Source organism: Lissotriton helveticus, chromosome 11, assembly GCF_964261635.1.
Source record: "Lissotriton helveticus chromosome 11, aLisHel1.1, whole genome shotgun sequence".
Lineage (NCBI taxonomy): Eukaryota > Metazoa > Chordata > Amphibia > Caudata > Salamandridae > Lissotriton > Lissotriton helveticus.
This window is the reverse complement of record NC_136072.1, coordinates 105,500,289-105,518,642: the sequence shown is the minus strand read 5'-3', so window position 1 is coordinate 105,518,642 and position 18,354 is coordinate 105,500,289. Positions and strand designations below refer to the sequence as shown.

General features: G+C 47.2%; 1 protein-coding gene across 5 annotated transcripts in view; it reads left to right on the top strand.

The window, feature by feature from the left end:
- The window catches only part of TBL1XR1 (TBL1X/Y related 1), a 553,738-nt gene that overhangs the window by 323,832 nt on the left and 211,552 nt on the right, over positions 1-18,354 (top strand). For 3 of the 5 annotated variants that reach the window (XM_078666437.1, XM_078666438.1, XM_078666436.1), the window contains 3 exons: positions 6,695-6,797; positions 8,516-8,661; positions 15,176-15,398. In XM_078666437.1, coding sequence (XP_078522563.1) covers positions 6,740-6,797; positions 8,516-8,661; positions 15,176-15,398 — 427 coding nt within the window. In that variant the 5' untranslated portion in view covers positions 6,695-6,739. The remainder of the gene's footprint in view (positions 1-6,694; positions 6,798-8,515; positions 8,662-15,175; positions 15,399-18,354) is intronic. The other 2 variants (XM_078666439.1, XM_078666440.1) reach the window with 1 other exon arrangement.

Here is an 18,354-nt window from a genome sequence, read left to right as displayed (position 1 = left end):
ATTTCTCACCAGCCCTCCCATCCTACGTGTTCTGTGATGGTACTCTACCCCTTAATAAGTTCCCAAGTCTAGTAATCTGCATACTGTCTACCAATTTGCTTTTGGGGCTCCCCTTCAGTTGGTGCGGAGGGTCTTGAAAGCAACTGATGTCAGCGTGCAGGAGTGGCGCAGGTAAAACACCTGCATGTCAGTTCTGTAGCAGAACGGTTTCAGTGCGGAGCTGCAAGGGGCCACCTTCATGGACGCCGAGGTATTAACAAGTTTCCGGATTCAGTCTAGTGCCTGTGGAATATTTAAAAGATGATGAATCTGAGGCAATATAGAGTCCCAACCAGAAAGAGCGTTACCAAAGGTAAGCAGCTTGTTGCTCTTTTTCAAAGTAAGACATCTGATAGAGACGTCTAGCTGCAGATTCCTTACCTTTGAATTCCCAGGCGTCCGGCTGGATCCGGAAATGTTTGCTGAGCAATACCCCTTGTGCGCAGTGTCGAGTGGCTCCATTCGGTTCCGCATGACGTCGTCCGTGTCAGCAGCATTGGTTATGACCATGCAGGCCTATATAGGCGCCACCTAGGCGCACGGACATCAGTTCTTTCTTTCCGTGCCAGTTATTTGCAGATCCGGGAAGAGCTACCACTCTGCTGCTTCTACTCCACTCTTTGTCGAAGTCTTTTCACTTCGTGTGCGAGGGATGTCTTCGAGGAAGACCGTGTTCAAGCCGTGCAGTGCTGGTCACCGCATGATGTTTAACTGATCCCCATCTGATTTGTCTTTGGTGTCTCGAGCGTGACCATGATACAAAGTCGTGCTCGGACTGCCGGGCCATGGCTCCTAAGACCTTGAGGGAACGGGTTTTGAAGATCCTTACGGCCTGGCAGTCGACACTGGCAAGCGAGACTCCGTGGAGGTCCCGTTCGAGCGAGAGGTTGTCGCGGGACTGCTCTCAGAGCCCAAAGTCCTCTTCATCTTACTCGAGGTCCTCGGGACACTCGGAAGAGGCAGAAGAAGTAGTCCAAGTGGACCTGATCTTCGCCTTGACTGGCGTCCGCCGTTGAGAGATCGAGGGAGCACCGACGCTCTAGGCATGGTTCCGCGGGGCTGGAGCCAACTTTGCGCCTCCCATCCTTTCCGGGGGCCGGAGTGACTCCGGCTCAAATTAGAGTTCTACAAGGCCATGTGCCACGTATTTGAGCAGAATGACCCCGCTGGTGAGGCCCTGTCCTCGCAAGGGACCCTATCGGGTTTGATGCAGTCTGCTTCGGCCACGGTGCCGGTGGGGCCTCAGGGATACATTCAGGGATCCGGGCCGACACCTGTCGTGCCATCGCAACCTTCCCCGGTGCCGGACCCAAAGTCTGTACCTGTGGCGCCGCTGGTAGCGGCATCCCCATCTTCATCCCCGATGACATGGAGCCCGAACAAGGTTTTTCGATGCCGATTCTGACGCTGAATGAACCCAGAGGTTCTGTGTTGTCGCCTGAGCACTGTGAAGAAGTGCTAGGCCCGAGAGGAATGGGAGGGATCCGTGGACCCTCTGGAACACCAGGAAGTCTCTGAGGAGAACTTGGACTTGTATGGGGAACTTGGGAGCCAGTTGACTGGACACCTCCCCAGATGCTGGCATGCTCTCTCTGCCAATGCATCCTGTGCCATGGTGGTAAGGAGGGCAGCTGAGGTCCTTGGACTGGAGCTGCCCTCAGTGCAGGTCAGGACTAATCTCACTGAGGTAGTTCGACCGGGGGCTTCTCCATTCGAACCTCTTTTGCCCTTCAATAAAGCACTTACGAATGTCCTTCTAGGCATGTGGTCCAAGCCTAGCACAGGCGCTCCTGGGAATAGGACGTTAGCACGCTGCCATCGCCCGGCTCCAGGCGACCCCAAGTTCATCAGCCAACCCCCCTCCCTAGAAAGCTTGGTGGTGCAGGCCTAAATGTCCACAGGCGAGTTCCTTTTTGCTCCTCCGGATATGGAATTCAAGAGGTTGGATGCATTTGGAAAGATGTTTTCTTCCTACAGCCTGGCATTGCGGTTGGTGCATACCGTATGCTTATTAGGCTGTTTCTTCCATTCCCTTTGGGAGACTGTTGCACAAGTGCTGTCACAAGGTCCCGGAGGAGAACCAGGCTGTGAGCATTCAAAGATGGGAGAGATGCGGCAAGATTCACCTAACGGTGTGGTTTAGAGACCACAGAAGCGCTGGGTATACCATATACCAACCACCGTCCTGCACGGATTGCCCAAGCTGTGCGATGACACAGTGCATTACGTCCAGGAATGGGGGCCAGAAGTTGTCAGCCACACTCCCCTTGGCAGCCGCAGCCTCCAAGCACTCCTAGGCTGATTCTGGAGGACAACACTACTCCAGTTAGTGGGAGAATTCATCATCATTCCCCCCTTCCCCCCCCTCCCCGAACTGGCAACCCATAACATTGGACAAGTGGGTTTTGCAGATCATCTAGGAGGGCTATTCTGTCCTTCCTTTCTTTTTCTCCTCTCATTCTGCCAAAACAGGAATGGCTGATGGAAGATCATTTAAAATTGCTCCAAGAAGAAGATGAAGCTTTCTTGGTCATGGGAGCTATAGAAAGGGTCCCAGTTTCAGAAGTAGGCAGCTGCTGTTATTACCATTACTTTCTACTTCCAAAGAAGAACAAGGGGCTAAGGCCCATTTTAGATCTTCGAACTGTCAATCTCTTCCTCAAAAAAGAGAACTTCAGAATGCTCCTCTGGCTCACATCTTGTCTGTCCTAGACCAAGAAGACTGGATGGTAGCGTTGGACCCACAGGATGCGTATTTTCACATCCCTATCATGCCGGGCCACAGGCGTTACTTGCGGTTCAAGGTAGGCCTCAAGCACTTTCAGTTTACTGTGCTCCCCTTCGGCCTTACCAGTGCCCCTCGGGTATTCACCAAGGTGATGGCGGTGGTCGCAGCTCAACTGCGCAGGTTAGGGGTGTCAGTCTTCCCCTACAGTGACGACCGGCTGTTGAAGGCGTCCTCGCCCCAGGCAGTTGTCTCCCAACTTCAGACTACAGGGAACCTCCTGCATTCACTGGGGTTCTCTATAAACGTGCCTAAGTCACACCTGACATCGGAGCAGCTCTGGACACAGTGCAGTTTTGGGTCTATCCTCCCGAGCAGCAAGTCCAGGATATTCAGGGTATGAATCCGATGTTTCAGCCTCTATCCTGGATTCTGGTGAGACTGACTCTGAGGCTGTTGGGCCTCATGGCTTCCTGCATCCTGTCGATGAAGCATGTCTGGTGATGAATGCTGGCTCTGCAGTGGGACCTGAAGTTCCAATGGGAACCGCGTCTGGGAAATCTCACCAACATGGTCCAGATCTTGGCAGGAACTACGAGAGGTCTGCCGTGGTGAATGACAAACCGCGATTGGGTCAATGGCAGACCACTCTCCCTTCCCCAGCCAGATCTCAGCCGTGACAGATGCGTCACTTCTGGGATGGGGCAGCCACCTGGGAGAGGTGGAGTTCAGGGGACACTTGGCTCCAGCGGAGGCTGGGCTCCACATAAATGTATTGGAGCTCCGGCGATTCGGTTGTCATTTGAATACATTTCTTCCCTCTGTCAAGAGGAAGCTTTTGCAGATCTTCATGGACAACACCACCGCCATGTGGTACTGCAAAAAGCAAGGCAAGTTGGGGTCGTGGATCCTTTGTCGAGAGGCTCTGTGTTACTGGACATGGCTGGAAGAGCAGGGCGTAACCCTGGTGGTTCAACACCTGTCAGGTTCTCTGAATGCCAGGGTGGAGGAACTCATCTGTCGATGCCTAGCGAATCACGAATGGCGTCTCCAGTCTGATGTGGTGCAAGGTCTCTTTCAGCAGTGGGGAGAACCTAGGTTAAATTTGTTCACCTCTGAAGAGAATGTGCATTGTCAGCAGTATTGCACGCTGGAGTTTCCAAGGCGGATATCGCTCGGCTACGCTTTTCTTCACGAGTGGAGCTCAGGCCTGCTGTAGGCCTTCCTGCCCATACCACTCCTGCCCATGGATCTGAAGAAGATCAGGAACGACGGGGCCCAAGTCATCCATCCTGGTGGCTCTGGATTGGGCGAGGAGTGTCTGGTATCCAGAGCTTCTGAGAATGAGTGTCGATCCTCCGATCAGGCTGCCCCTTTGGGAGGATCTTCTGTCGCAGCAGCAGGGGAGGGTACTCCACCCCAAATTATCATCTCTGCGCCTCCATTTGTGGAGATTGAGCAGTGGCAGTTGATAGCTTTTGACCTTTCTCCCGAAGTCTGTAATGTTATTCTGGCAGCCCTCCACTAAGACTGAATATGTCTGCTGTTGACAGAAATGTTTATTGTACTGCTCTCAGAGGCATATTGACTCTCTATCTGCTTCTGTTTCTATTGTCCTCTTGTTAATTCTGATCCTTGCCCAGCAGAGCTTTGCTTTGGGCACTCTTAAAGGTTACCTTTCTGCTCTGTCTACTCTTTTTGCGGCTGCCAGACCGACCTTTTCTCTTCAAATCTCCCATTGTGCATAGAATTCTAAATGGCTGGTTCACCTGTTTCCACCTATGCTGTTTGTGATGACACAGTGGGACCTTAATTTAGTCCTCACCTACCTGATGTGTGCTCCATTTGAGCCTTTGCACAATTGTCCCCTCTTGCTGTTGACCATCAAAACAGCCTTCTTAGTGGCGATTACATCGGCCCGGTGGGTGAGTGAGTTGCAGGCATTATCTTGTTCTCCTCCTTATCTTATGTCCTTTCTGGACAAGGTAGTTCTTTGCACTAGGGCTTCTTTTTTGCCAAAAGTTGTGACCCCATTCCATCTGGGTCAGTCCATCACTTTGCCCACCTTCTTTGCTTCCCCGCATCCCTCTGAGGAGGAGTGTCTCCACCTTCTGGACCTAAAAATAGCGTTGTCGTTCTACCTTGACCTCACTAAAGAGTACTGGGTAGACGACCAACTCATTGTATGGTACGTGAGAGCGAAGAAGAGAAGGGCAGTGCAGAAAAGGACCATTTGTCGCAAGGTTGTTCTCTGCATCAAGATCTGCTACGGCCTGGCGAAGAAGCAGCCCCCTGAGGGATTAAGGGCCCATTTCACCAGGGGAAAGGCTGCCATAGAGCCTTGGCTCGGGGTGTCCCTAACATGGGCATATTTGCACACCTTTGCAAAACATTATTAGGACGGCCAGGTCCGCAGGGACAGGCATTTTGCTTGTTTGGTCCTGCAGGACTTCCTACTTTAGCAAATTGGTTCGCAGCCCACTGCCGGGAATGTATGGCTTGGGTCTAATTCAAAGGTAAGGAATCTGCAGCTAGAAGTTTCTATCAGATGAACAAGTTACTTAACTTCAGTAACGCATTATCTGGTAGAGACTGTCTAGCTGCAGATTCCTTACAGCCTCACCCATGCCACCCCGCTTTGCGGCCTCACGTTCTATGGCTAGGGTTATTTTCCCTTTTAAGACCCTAGTTTTGCACACGACTATGTCCGTTACTTCGCGGCTCTGCGCTTCTGATGTTGGAAAAACAAAGTACTGACGTCCGCGCACCTGGCTGGTGCCAAAAAGGCACTGCAATGTCCTAACCGACGCTGCCGACACGGACAATGCCACAGGGAGTCGAATGGAGCCACCCGACTCTGTGTGCAAGAGGTATTGCTCAGCAAAAGTTTCCGTATCCAGCTTGACACCTGGGAATTCAAAGGTAAGGAATCTGTAGCTCGATAGTCTCTAGTCTACCAGATAATCTGTTACCCAAGGTAATTAACTTGTTCTGCTAGCCCACATCAAAACCGTAATTGCCACCATACATACCCCATTGTGAGTATGAAAGGGTCTGTGGACCCTGTCATATTAACATATGTAGATGAGGCAGCCAAATTGAGCAACATTCTCACAAAAGTGTAAAAGCGTGCAAGAGATCAGTACATATTCCGAAAACATGGTGAAAATGGCTGTAATCAGTAGGCAGAGTTTACAAGTCATTAATGATAATTGCAGGTATGTGAACTATAGATATAAGTTGAGTTGAATAAAGTACCATGATCAGTGTGATAGACACTCTGCCAGAAGAGCAGTGCAATATCCTAGGAACCCAAAATGTAAAATTTACAAGATCTTCCATTGACTTAGGGGAGTCTAATCACTCTGACATAATACGTTTACAGATCTGTCCTGTTCTGACCATAAAACTGTTTTCAGAATGTCGGTTTGGGAGTATTATGTGGTCATCCAGTCTAGACAGTTTGAGCTTGTATAGCCTCAAATCAACGAGAGATTGAAGCACTAGGATACATTACTATGTAACACCCTTGATTTGAGATTTCTTGGACCCAGTTCAGTCGCTCTAAATTGATATCCTCAATCTGTTAATAGTAACCTCAGTGTTGAGGCTTGTAATATACTCTAGCCCTTGAATTCTAAAGAGGATGGAATATTATCCGGTATATACTTTCCATTAGTCATTGTTCATGTCGTATAAAAAAATGGCCAAATGTTTGGCTAAAAAAAAAACTAGTTTGTTATTGATCTTGCAGATATACGCTTATAATTTGCAGAGTGGGACAATTTTGTTAACCGTTTCTCTGGTGAGGGCATTGTCGATGGTATTTAATGTCCTTATTTATATTAGAGATATTGGTAAGGTTAGCTCTATTAAATCTACTAAAAAAGCAAAAATGTTTACCTTTTATTATTTTTATATTTTTTTCAGGGACCTATCCTTTGGTTTGACCTCATGGTTTAATTGCAAATAAAGATGAGTATAAGCAGTGATGAGGTCAATTTTCTGGTGTACCGATACTTACAGGAGTCAGGTGAGTAGTTTAAAAATAAATTGGAAGTGCTTCGAAGAGTGTTTGTTAGTCTGCCACACAGTCTCCGACTCGTTAATTGATTGTGTGCATATTTGTTTACATACTCTGATCTCATCACTGCTGTTGGAACAAAAATACTCGGCAAACATGGTAAACGCTTAAGACACTAATTTGTTTATATTTTTTTGATAAAGCAAACTGCCTTTGGTACACTGGTACCTAATTAACACATGTCATAGATTATATATGTAATTTTGCCCAACCTTGAAAATAGTCTCTAGCTTACTTGACCAGAGATTTTACGTATAAGTTGGCTGTGTCACACACTTGGCTGAACGCTAGAGATCGAATACTAAGTATTTATTATTGCATGGTAGAGCCTTGGGTGTGCACAGGTCCTTTAGGCTGAACACGTTTTCCCCCCCAAACGTTTTAACATTGCAAGATTTCACACCAAATGTACCATCAAAATGATGGTTAATTTGTAATATTAACCAAAGTTATTGCTATGGTCCTGCTAATGTTAATCAGCAGATGCAATATTTTAAGTTATTTGAATTATTTATAATGGGTCTTTCGAAATCCATACACGGCATCTAAAAAAAAAAGTGACATTCTCTATGAAGGGACTCTGAAACACCAAATGGCTGAAATATGATCAAGGTGATAGACATGACTGCAATGCGGCACCATTTGGCTAGGTTATATTCCTTTTCCACTATCAACATCTCTTTTGACCCCTTCTTATTGAGTCGTATAGTCACATCCTGCCCCAATTTTTTTTGCACCTTTCCTGTGACATTAGTATTTGGCAGGAATGATCTGCTGCTCCCAGTTTAAGGCTGGTTGCACTTGTTCTGATTGTTGAGATTATTCATGATGAAACAAAACCCTGAAGGCTCTGGGAATCTTAATTAGTGAAAAATTGAATATTGTAGAAAAGATTTGAATAAATAGTTTTGTGCGGAGAGCTTGGTTTTTGTTCACCTGTACGTTGTCAAAGTGCATAAGTCTGCAGCAAACCGTATTCACCTCTGAACCATGCTTTGTTTTGCACTTGGAGACAAGCATTGGCAATTCTAATAGGTATATATTTAAGAAATGTTGTGCGATAATGTGAAGCACAACCAGTAAATAGCATATGAATGGATATGCATTAGTGTGGATGAAATAATTGTCGAATAATATTGGTGTAGGTTAAAAGGTTAAGGGACAGTTGCACTGTCAGACCAGAAACATCCTTGTAGGTTAATGCCTGCACACTCCCATCTGTTCTGCTGCTGAGTAAAACACCATACATTAACTCGTAATCTATGACCCTTTTCTAGCATTACAATGTCGTGTGTGCCCCTGAAAGTTCAAGCTTAGGCAACTGCATAAATAAAAAAAATGATCACAGCTGTGTGAAGGGCAAACACTTTTTTTGTGGACGCAACCAACTTCTGTTTCAGTCAAAACCTGTAATCCTGGCTCCCAGCTCGTAGGCGGAGCCAACGACCCTTAATTGTCAGGCCACAGCTTCGCTGTCAAGCCATACCATACAAATGCCATTTTGGCCATACCCATCCTTCTTTCACTACATATGAGACTTGCCATCTAACCCAACGTAGAGCTTCACATTATAAGTCTATGACGAACCGTTGCTTATAAGACAGATTTTAAATGTTACCACTGTGCTTCTACCAACATAATTCTTATGGCTTTTCCCTTCTCCATAGGGTTTTCTCATTCAGCATTCACTTTTGGCATAGAGAGCCACATCAGCCAGTCAAATATAAATGGTGCCCTGGTGCCACCTGCTGCTTTGATTTCCATTATTCAGAAAGGACTGCAGTATGTGGAAGCAGAAGTCAGTATTAATGAGGTAAGCCAGTTGTCTCCAAATGTGACACTAATCAATCAATCAGGGCTTTTAAAGCACAATACTCACCTGTGATGGTCTCAAGGTGCTGGGTGGGACAGCTCTGGGTCAGCCAAAAAGCCTGGTCTTGAGGCTCTTCCTGAAGGTGTGCAGAGTAGGGGAGCATCTGATGTTGACTGGGAAGCTCGTTCCAGGCCTTGACTGCGACGTAGGAGAAGGTTCTTCTTCCTGCTCTGGTTCTGCGGATACTCTGGGTTTCTGCTTGGGCAAGTTTGGCGGAGCTGAGGTTTCTTTTGGGTACTTGGAAAGGGACGTTTTCGTTTAGGTATTTGGGTCAGATGTTGTGGAGGGATTTGTAGGCGAGAGTGAGTAGCTTGAAGGATACTCTCTTCTCCATGGGGAGCCAGTGGAGGTCTCGCAGGTGTGGGGGTCATGTCTTCATGTTGTAGGGTGCCGAGGACGAGTCTGGCCGTGGTGTTCTGGATGGTCTGGAGTTTGTGTAACAGGGATTTGTTGATTCCAGCGTAGAGGGCGTTTCCGTTAGTCGCGGTCTTTCTGGCTTCAGGGGGATTCCACTTGAAGGTCTTGCAGAGGATGCAGAGGGATTTGAAGCAGGGAGGTGACAGCGATGATCTGGCAATCATGGTGAGGGAGGAGTCTAGAATAATGCAGCGGTCCTGGGCGTGGTCTGTCTGGGTGGGTGGGTTTCCGAGGGCAGAGGGCCACCAGGTGTTGTCCCAAGCGGTTGTGGTGTGACCAAGGACGAGGACCTCTGTCTATTCAGAGTTGAGCTTTAGGGAGCTGCTGCTCATCCAGGCTGCGACGTCTTTCATGTCTTCCTGTTAGCTGAGTTCGGTGTCTTTAGGGTTCTTCGTGATGGAGAGGATGAGCTGGGTGTTGTTGGCGTAGGATACTATGCAGAGTCCATGCTGTCTGGCGATAGCGGCTAGGGGGCCATGTTGATGTTAAAGAGCGTGGGGCAAAGCGATGATTCTTGGGGTACTCCGCAGTTGATCTCTGTGGGTTCAGAGAGGAAGGGCTTGAGTCTGATCCTTTGGGTTCTACTGGCGAGAAAGGAGTGAATCCAGTTGAGGGCATTCCCTGTATGCCGACGTCGTGGAGTCAGGCTGCAAGAGTGCGGTGGGAGACTGTTGAAGGCTGTGGAGCGTTCTAGCAGGATGAGGGCAGCTGTGTGTCCTGGTCAAGGAGCATGCAGATGTCGTCGGTGGCGGCAAGGAGGGCGGTCTCTGTGCTGTGGTTACTGGGGAAACCGGACTGGGAAGTGTTGAGGATGGAGTTCTCGTCAATGAAGGTGGTCAGCTGGGCGTTGACTATTTTCTCGGTGTCTTTGGCTCCGAAGGGAAGGAGAGAGATGAAACAGTAGTTGTTCAGGTCCGGCAGGTCTGCCAAGGGTTTCTTGAGGCGAGGCTTAACCTCTGCCCGCTTTCCGTCGGGGAAAATGCTGGATTCGAAGGTCACGTTGATGGTGTGGCGTAGCTCGGGTGCTATGGCGGCGGCTCTGTGAAAGATGTGTGGCGGGCAGGGGTCCATGGGGGCTCCTGAGTGGGTGCTCTTCATGGTCGTGGTGGTATCTTCGGTGGTGACTGGTGTCCAGGTGGTGATGGTGGGCTGGCTGTCATCACTGGAGGAAAGGATGGTCTCTGGAGTCTGTTAGCTGAAGTTCCTTCGAATTGCTGGCGTTGGTGAGGATTTTGTTCCGGATGAAGATTCTCTTGGTGGATCTTATGAGTTGGTGGTATTCTGTTACACGTTCTTGTAGGTGGTTTTGCTATTTCTCCATTGTTTTTCTAGATGTCTGCAGGAGCTTTTGGCTTCTTGGAAGTAAGTGGTGATTTAGGCGGCCTTCAGGGGGTGTTGTCTGTTGGGGTGGCGGAGGGGTGTGAGGTCATCTGTGCATCTGGTGATCCAGCGGTGTAGTTCGTTGGCTGCAGAGATGGCGTCAGTCGTGGCCGATGGGGGTCGTGGATGAGGGTGGAGTTGTGGTGCTAGTCTGTGACCTTGCTCCAGTTCCTTTGTGCAGGCGAGCTTGTGTGCGGTGGCGGTGTTGAAAGAGAAGTGTACGCAGTGGTTGTCTGTCCAGAGGGGCTGCGAGGTGAGGCTGAAGCGGGTGTTGATCCCTCCGGCAAAGATGGGGTCGAGCATGTGGCTGGAGGTGGTGACAAGCTGCTTCAGTCCAAGGTTGGCAAGGTTGTCCAGGCAGGCGGTGGAGTCGGGGTTGATGAGGTTGTCGAGGTGGAAGTTCAGGTCTACAATGAGTGTGTGGTCCGTGGAGGCGATGGCATGGGGTTTCGATGAGGTCCACATTGGTGAAAGACTCACAAATCCGGGGGGATGGGGAGTGCATGTCTGTAGGCAAGGGTTTCGCGAAGCGTGATTCTGGGGCTGATCTGGAAGTGGAGGTGTTCGGTGTTGGAGAGGGAGTCACTGGAGGTGGAGAGTCTGAGTGAGCTCTTGTGTGCGATGGTGAGTCCTCCTCCTGGGCGGTGGGGGCGGTCCTCCCTCTGGATCTTGTATCTGTCAGGAATGGCGATGGCGATGTCAGGGGCGGAAGAGGCATTGGTCCAGGTTTTCGTGAAGAAGGCGATGTCTGCAAGAGGGTGTTGAGGAGGTCCCAGATCTCTACGACATGTCTGTGCAGGGAGCGCCCGTTGAGGAGGATGCACTTCATGGCTTAGGTGGTCGTGAGGGGCTGTGGATGGTGAAGGATTGTCGGCTGGAGAATTGGCCGTGGGTGGTGGTCGGCGTAGACAGCTAGCAGTTGTTGTTCCTTGCAGGGTTGAGTGCGAGGAGGGCAGCGTAGTCGTAGCGGTGGGAGAACGGAGATCCAGGGTCCCTGCTGCTGGGCAGACTGGCTTGCCTTTGGCGCGCCTGTGGTGCGCCAGCTGCGCACTTCCACCATTAAATATAGAAAGCGGAGAGAAGCGCAGCGATGAGGCAGGAGCGGGAAACAAGCAGGGGGTTGGGCTGCAGGGGCAGCAGCGGCACTGAGGCAACGGGTAGAGAAACACGCAACAATAAGAAATACGACAAATAGAGGATTACGGAGGCACAAACAAAATCACAACAGGAAAAAGACAGAAAAAACTGGCCCAATAACCATACAGAGAAAAAGAAAACCGGGCCCAATAACAATATAGACCACAGCGGGACCAGCCGAAGAGCAAGCCTCTCCCATTGGACCACCAGGGCCTCGAACACCTACCAGCTGAGGTGGACGGGATTCAGCAGCAATACAGCAGAGCTGCTGGGGAAGAGAGAAGGTACCTGACCAGGAGGTCAGAGGTCTTGCTTCTAATCAATCTGGCAAACTGGTATCTCTCTGGACTGGTCAGCACACACACATTGGTGCAAACTGAAAGGAATGCTTTATTTGCATTGTAATATGTTTTAATAATGGTACTTAAAATGCAGTATATGTGCACAAGGTCGATACTACAATGTGCGTATTTTCATATTATTAATTTATCATCTGTGGGTGTTATTATGATTGAAACCTGTCAGACATTCAAGTAAGAGTGTACATTTATTAATTAAATAAATGTAAAAATACTACTAGTTTTCGCTTCTATTTTTTCACAAACCTCAAAAATAAATGAGGATAAATACAGATGGAAATGTACATTTTTTTTTAATTACCATAAACAGGGAACCCTAATCATGACATATTACATTGTTACTATCATCTTAAGTGCCGACACTTCCTCCTCTTTGCCCAGCACTGGGCTCTATCTTTGTGTTTGGGGAAATGCCTTCTTAAGTCTTAATAACCTTTTCCACAATAGGTAGGCGGGCCAAATTTGAGTCTTTTTCTCTCACACATTTGGGATTGCAAAGTGCCATTTGTTTGTGCTTTTCAGCCTTTCGGGCAACGAAAATGTGTAGAACTTTGAATTTCTGCAAAAGAAAATGAAAAAAGTGTTGTGCAAGAAAGTGTTATTTCTAAAAATTGCATCAACAAAATATGTTCTTTGCTAAAATTGCTCTCCCCAGCTCCCAGAAACATGCAGAGTAGCAATATTACCTTCAACCATTTTGAGGGCATGAAACTTGAATCTTACACAGTTCTGAATCTTACACTTTTGCCTCACTGGCTCACTCCAGCCAACAACTCCCCTGTTTAGAACTGAAGCTTTCTTCCCTTTTTCGTATTCACACATCTGCCATGTTAGTCTGGTAAACAGAAAACTAGCCAAATCCTTCTATAGAAAGACCAGATGCAACACTGATCGTGCCAAATGAGGGCCAAAACAAGTCCAATCCATCAGTTTAAAAAGGATTTTAAAGTAGCCTAATGTTTTATGTAGCTTTATTCTAGTGAGCAGTGCTAAGGAGGTTAATATAACGTCCAGAACGAAGCTATGGCATGAACCTGTCATGGATTGGTGTGTCTACTGCTTTGACTTTAGAATTTCCTTTATTCAAGACCTTTTCAATCCAAATTATTAGGTTTTATTTTCGTGTACCTTGTGTCTGTGATCAACCCTCCCTGTCGCTAATTCGTTTTTTGTTAAAAAATAAAAAATGCACTCCTCACTGTTTTCTTTACATACTTCCCAAGGCAGAATCATCTTTCCCTATTTATGCCTAACCAGAATAATCATTCATTCCATCAGCTAAGCAGTAGAGCTGTGAGCCCTTCAAAATCATCCAAGAGCCACGATAGTCTGCTAGATTGTTCATCCTGACTTCGGACAGTGACCTTTCTGATACATCGCCACACTTTAAGACTCATATTGAGTTAGGCCACCCTCTGGGACCCACAGGTTGTTCTGCTTAGACTGCTACCTGATTCTTGTCCTGATGAAGACTGCAGTTGATTCACCTTGAAGGGATTGAAACGTCAACTTTGTGGGGGGTCTATCCACATCTTTAATTGTTAAACTAACTTATTGAACCAAATGCCCAGATCATTTGTTTTATGATTAATCGTATGTCTATTCAGTGAAGACCCCGTATGTATATATTGTAATTACATTATCTGTTTTGTTGTTTTGGTGTATGGCTCCCTTCTCACTTTACACTTCGCTGCGGTTGGAGCATCTGTTTCGGATTAATGTGGATATATGGTACATTGTCTTATCTTACCTATGCATCACTTAGTAAAGTGTTTCCATTTTTTCATTCATGTGGACTAGTTGTTTTCTCATGCTTTCCCACTGTCAAAAACTGTTAAATGTTTCCCAGAAGAACATGATATATTGAACGTCATTGCTTACCCTTTGTTCTTGAGCATACAAGGTCCCCCAATATACTATATGATTTCAGAATCATTGCAGAGAATCATTAATCCCCTTTCCTAATAGAATTTGTAGTGCTCTGTGAAGCATCCTTGTAACCCTCGTCCTATCACACTGCCCGTATCCTCATTAGATCCTCTGAGCCTATTACGTTTTACCTCTTTCGACTCCCAACACTTTTCTTTCTAACGTTACCGATTTGTTAAGGGCCATATCATTCCTTCAATCTAGAAAGCTCTACCGTGATTGAGCCCATGGGCAGCATTTTCTTGCAGGGAAGTGGTGTTTATAAGGCATGCAACTACTTAAGGTACTGGGTTTTCTAGAACTATTCAACTGGCAGAACAAACTAAGGCAGAGAGAGCAAATGTTTTTCAGTCCTTAGAGAAAGGCAGGAGAAATGAAGCAGAAGATGAATACAATTCCAAACTTCAGCTGTAGCAAAAGCAAAGGATCCACCTCTTACTGATGCTATGGATCGTAGGTACCATAGATAAGTAAATAGACTTAGAATGTAATGTTTATGAAGTTGAGTAACTAGTAAATAGTTTGTAATGTGTCTGGGATTACCTGAGTGAACAGCCTGATAACAGAGGCAAATTGCTTTGAAGAAACATGACTTCCTTAAGGGAAGCCCGTGAAAAGCCTGTGTGTAGAAGAACATGAATGTTTACTAAGGCCAGGGAGACTGCAGAGTTCTGAATTCTGTGCAGCTGAAACAGGAGGCTGAGGAAGACCTAGTTACAAGGAGTTGCTTTAATCCAGTCAGTTTACGTAGCTTACAACTGTTTCTCAACATGCACACCCACACCAACCTAAATGGCCTCATCTGATCTGCTATGAAATCTTTAAAAAAACTCCCATCCCACATTTATCCACTTGCATAATGCCAAATGAAAACCCAAAAAGGACAAGACAAGGTGCTTTCCAGAAATGACACCTTACGTTTTCATACTGTATACACACATTCTAAACCAACTGTTTACTTGTCCAGTCCATCCTGGCATACAGAGCAAGTCCTAAAACACATAGAGGGATAGAAGTTGCTGCGTGGCTGAGGACGGAAATATCCAGTCATAAGAGAACTGTTTTGGTTCTATGTAGCCTACTACCAATGGAATCCACCCTTAAATCGTGAAAGGTGTTGCTCCTCTATGTACCATTTTTCCTTCTTGATGAAATCAAAATACTGTACTGTTTAGTAAACTGTTTCAGATATACTTCCTTTTCAGTGCTGTTTTTTTCTCTCCTCAAATCAGGATGGCACCTTGTTTGATGGCCGGCCAATAGAGTCTCTATCACTGATAGATGCTGTGATGCCTGATGTAGTGCAAACAAGACAGCAGGCCTACAGAGACAAACTTGCACAGCAACAAGCAGCTGCTGCTGCAGCAGCGGCAGCAGCAAACAACCAGCAGGGTTCCACAAAAATTGGAGAGAATACTGCAAATGGAGAGGAAAACGGAGGTCACACGTTAGCAAGTAAGTTTCGAATCTGAGGAAATTGATTGGTTTTAACGATGGGTAAATTTTTGTTTCAATATTCTGATGTATACTTTTAACCACAGATTCATCACATTTTCCTCACTTTTAGAATATCCCTAGGTACCACACTGGATTTGGAGAAGTGTTCATCAGTGCACCTATATGCCTGTGGGCGGTTACATGTGGCTCTGCTGTATGTCCATACCGCCCCATAAGTGACAAAACAGGGCAGCATGTAAGCGCCACCCCTGCTAGCTGACGTCAGTTGTTTTCTTTCTGCTTCCACTTTATCTTCCATGACTGCCAAATTTCTTCCGCACTATGGTGTTGGAAGATGTCTCCTCTGAACACAACAGGATTCAAGCATTGCTGTGACTGCAGGAAGCAGCTGCCAGTCATCAATCCTCCTGTTGTGTATTACGGTGCTTGGGCTCTGGTCACTACTCAGTCATGCGATATGTTCCCTCGTGCAAATGAAGGTGATCCTGGGGTAGAAACTCCAGCTCCCCAAAATAGAAGATCTGCTCAGACTTGTGAGGGCCACTCTCTATCTTGTTTAAGAGGCTGGTTATATACAAATTCCCGTTCCCACCCAGACCCATTTAGTTAGCCGAAATTTAAAACCCACTAAGCCCAAGAAAGCGATTAGGTGCTCATCCCTGTCCTGCCACTTAAAATCAGACGAGAAGGCACAAAGGTACCAATCAAAAGATCAGGCCCTGGAGGCACCCCACAACTAGTCCTGCCACCCTCCTGAACCCCATCAGGCCATTGTCGACTGTAACAAATGCTCTTTCAAGGTGGCCATTCTGCATCTCTTTGTGATGCTTATGATTCCCACAGGCACTCCTTCAGACTTCACCGAGTCACAGTGGACCCGCAGTAGCCTGCAGCCCCCCCCCCGTACCAGCAGGTCCATTGGGATGCGTTCATTGGCCTAGTGCTGATTAAGACCTCTTCCCCAGTTCAGTGGGTTTGTACGTTTCCCTTCTTTGCCGATACAAACTCCATCAGCCCCAACTGAAGTACTGGACTTCGAAACAAAACCAAAGTCGTGTTGCAGCCAGGCCTATGTCGCACCACAAGATTATAAAATGCAACCAGACTTTACTATTTGGCTTCTGACTCACTCCCAGTATTACAAGAGGCTCAAGGCCTTATTCAAATCAGACTCAAATCCGTTAAAGGTATACCAAAAGTTCCCTGGACATTGATGAGGAGGAGAAGGTGGACAACCTACTGCCCATCGAGATTCAGAATGCCAGATGGCTTGATGCATCTCCCGAGACTGAGCGGGGCCCACCACCTACAGAAGAAAGTGCCGCCTTGGCAGTGTAGTGCAAAGGGCACCATAAGTGCTAGATTTAGTTGCCTACTGTTGAAACTATGGCTGATTTATGAACTGACAAATGTAAACGTGATCCAATCTCGTTTAAGTCACTAGTGCCATTCAATGAGCTTCTCGCAGACACCTTTGTGTCCACTTGGGCTGCACCTTGCCTGGGGCCTCTGGTTAGTATGCCTGTGACCAGACAACTTGACCGGACCTCAGTGAACATATTTTTTTCTTTACCTTTTTTTCTTTCTTTTCTTTTAACAAAGCGTCCTACGTCTTACTGCCTTATGATACAGGTTTGATGAGTAATGTACCTCATAACTCCTCTCCGATCAACCCTCTAGGTTGTCAATAACTATTGATGCCTTCAGAAAAAGAATGTCCTAGTTTAGCCTTAAGATCGATCGCCATGTGCATTTCGGACAGATTCACCCATCCTCCATGCAACATCTTGCCAGCTGTCTAGCTCAAACAATACATGATGGATATTATGCCACAAAGTATGTCTTGCATGTTGGCTTGGGCTCCACACTAGTGTATTATCAGAGCTATTTGTGGAGAAGTGTGGCTCACTGGTTAGAGCGGCAGACTCTGATGCAGAGGTCTGGCCCGGACCAGGGTTCAATTCCTGTCGCGGCAGGGTCTTGGGCTCAATGTCCTCAGACCCTATGATTCTCTCGCCTCGATGCCTACTCTAATCATGGATCCCACTCTGCAACTCTGGGCAATAGCTTGCTTAATCTCCACACCGGCCCTACTGGTAGGATGCCTGGCTTCACCTTGGGGTGCCCAGGAGTGGGCACCTCACAGGGACAGGCCAGGACGGGTACCTCAGCGGCACAGCCCGGGGACACACTGGCTAGTGTAACCAGGCGCTTTATAAGCTCAGTATTATTATTATTATTATTATTTGCACCAGTGTATTGTTTAAACTGGGTTTTCAGGAGCTGTCTGAAGGTCTTTAATAGACATGCCCTTTGATAGCTCCAGATTGTTTAGTCAGAAGGTTGATTCAGTGCTTGAACAATTTAAGGACAGTTGAGCCACAGGACAATCCTTAGGGATCTTGCCTCCTGGTATGCTGTTAGACCAGCGGAACTGAAAATGTTGATGTTTTGTGCTCCGTACTGGGTTTCAGGTAGTATGGGTTCTAAAGTTTCTTAGACTGCTGGTCTTGTGAAATCTCCTCATCTCGACTATAGAAATTTGCTAACGATCTTGTGTGGTGACAGACCAGCACCAGCCTAACCTACGTCATAATATTCTTTCTTCCCCACCCAGATTTCATGGTTGTGACAGATATATCACCTTTGGGTTGGGAAGGTAAGTTGCCTAGCAGAGGAAGAGCAAAGATTACTCTGGTTTGCGCTGGAGATCCAGTTCCACATCAGTCTTCTTGAGCTTCAGGTGATCCATCTGGCTTTGAATGCCTTCCTGCTATCCATCAGGGGGAGGTCGGTGAATGTTCTCAATTACACTATGACCACTATATAGTACTGCAACAAGCAGAGGTGGAGTGGGGGAGGGGTCCCAATCCTGTGCCAAGAGACCCTAAATCGCTGGGGGTGGCAGGATCTGCAGAACATCTATGGCAGCCTACCGTACTCTCTAAATGGC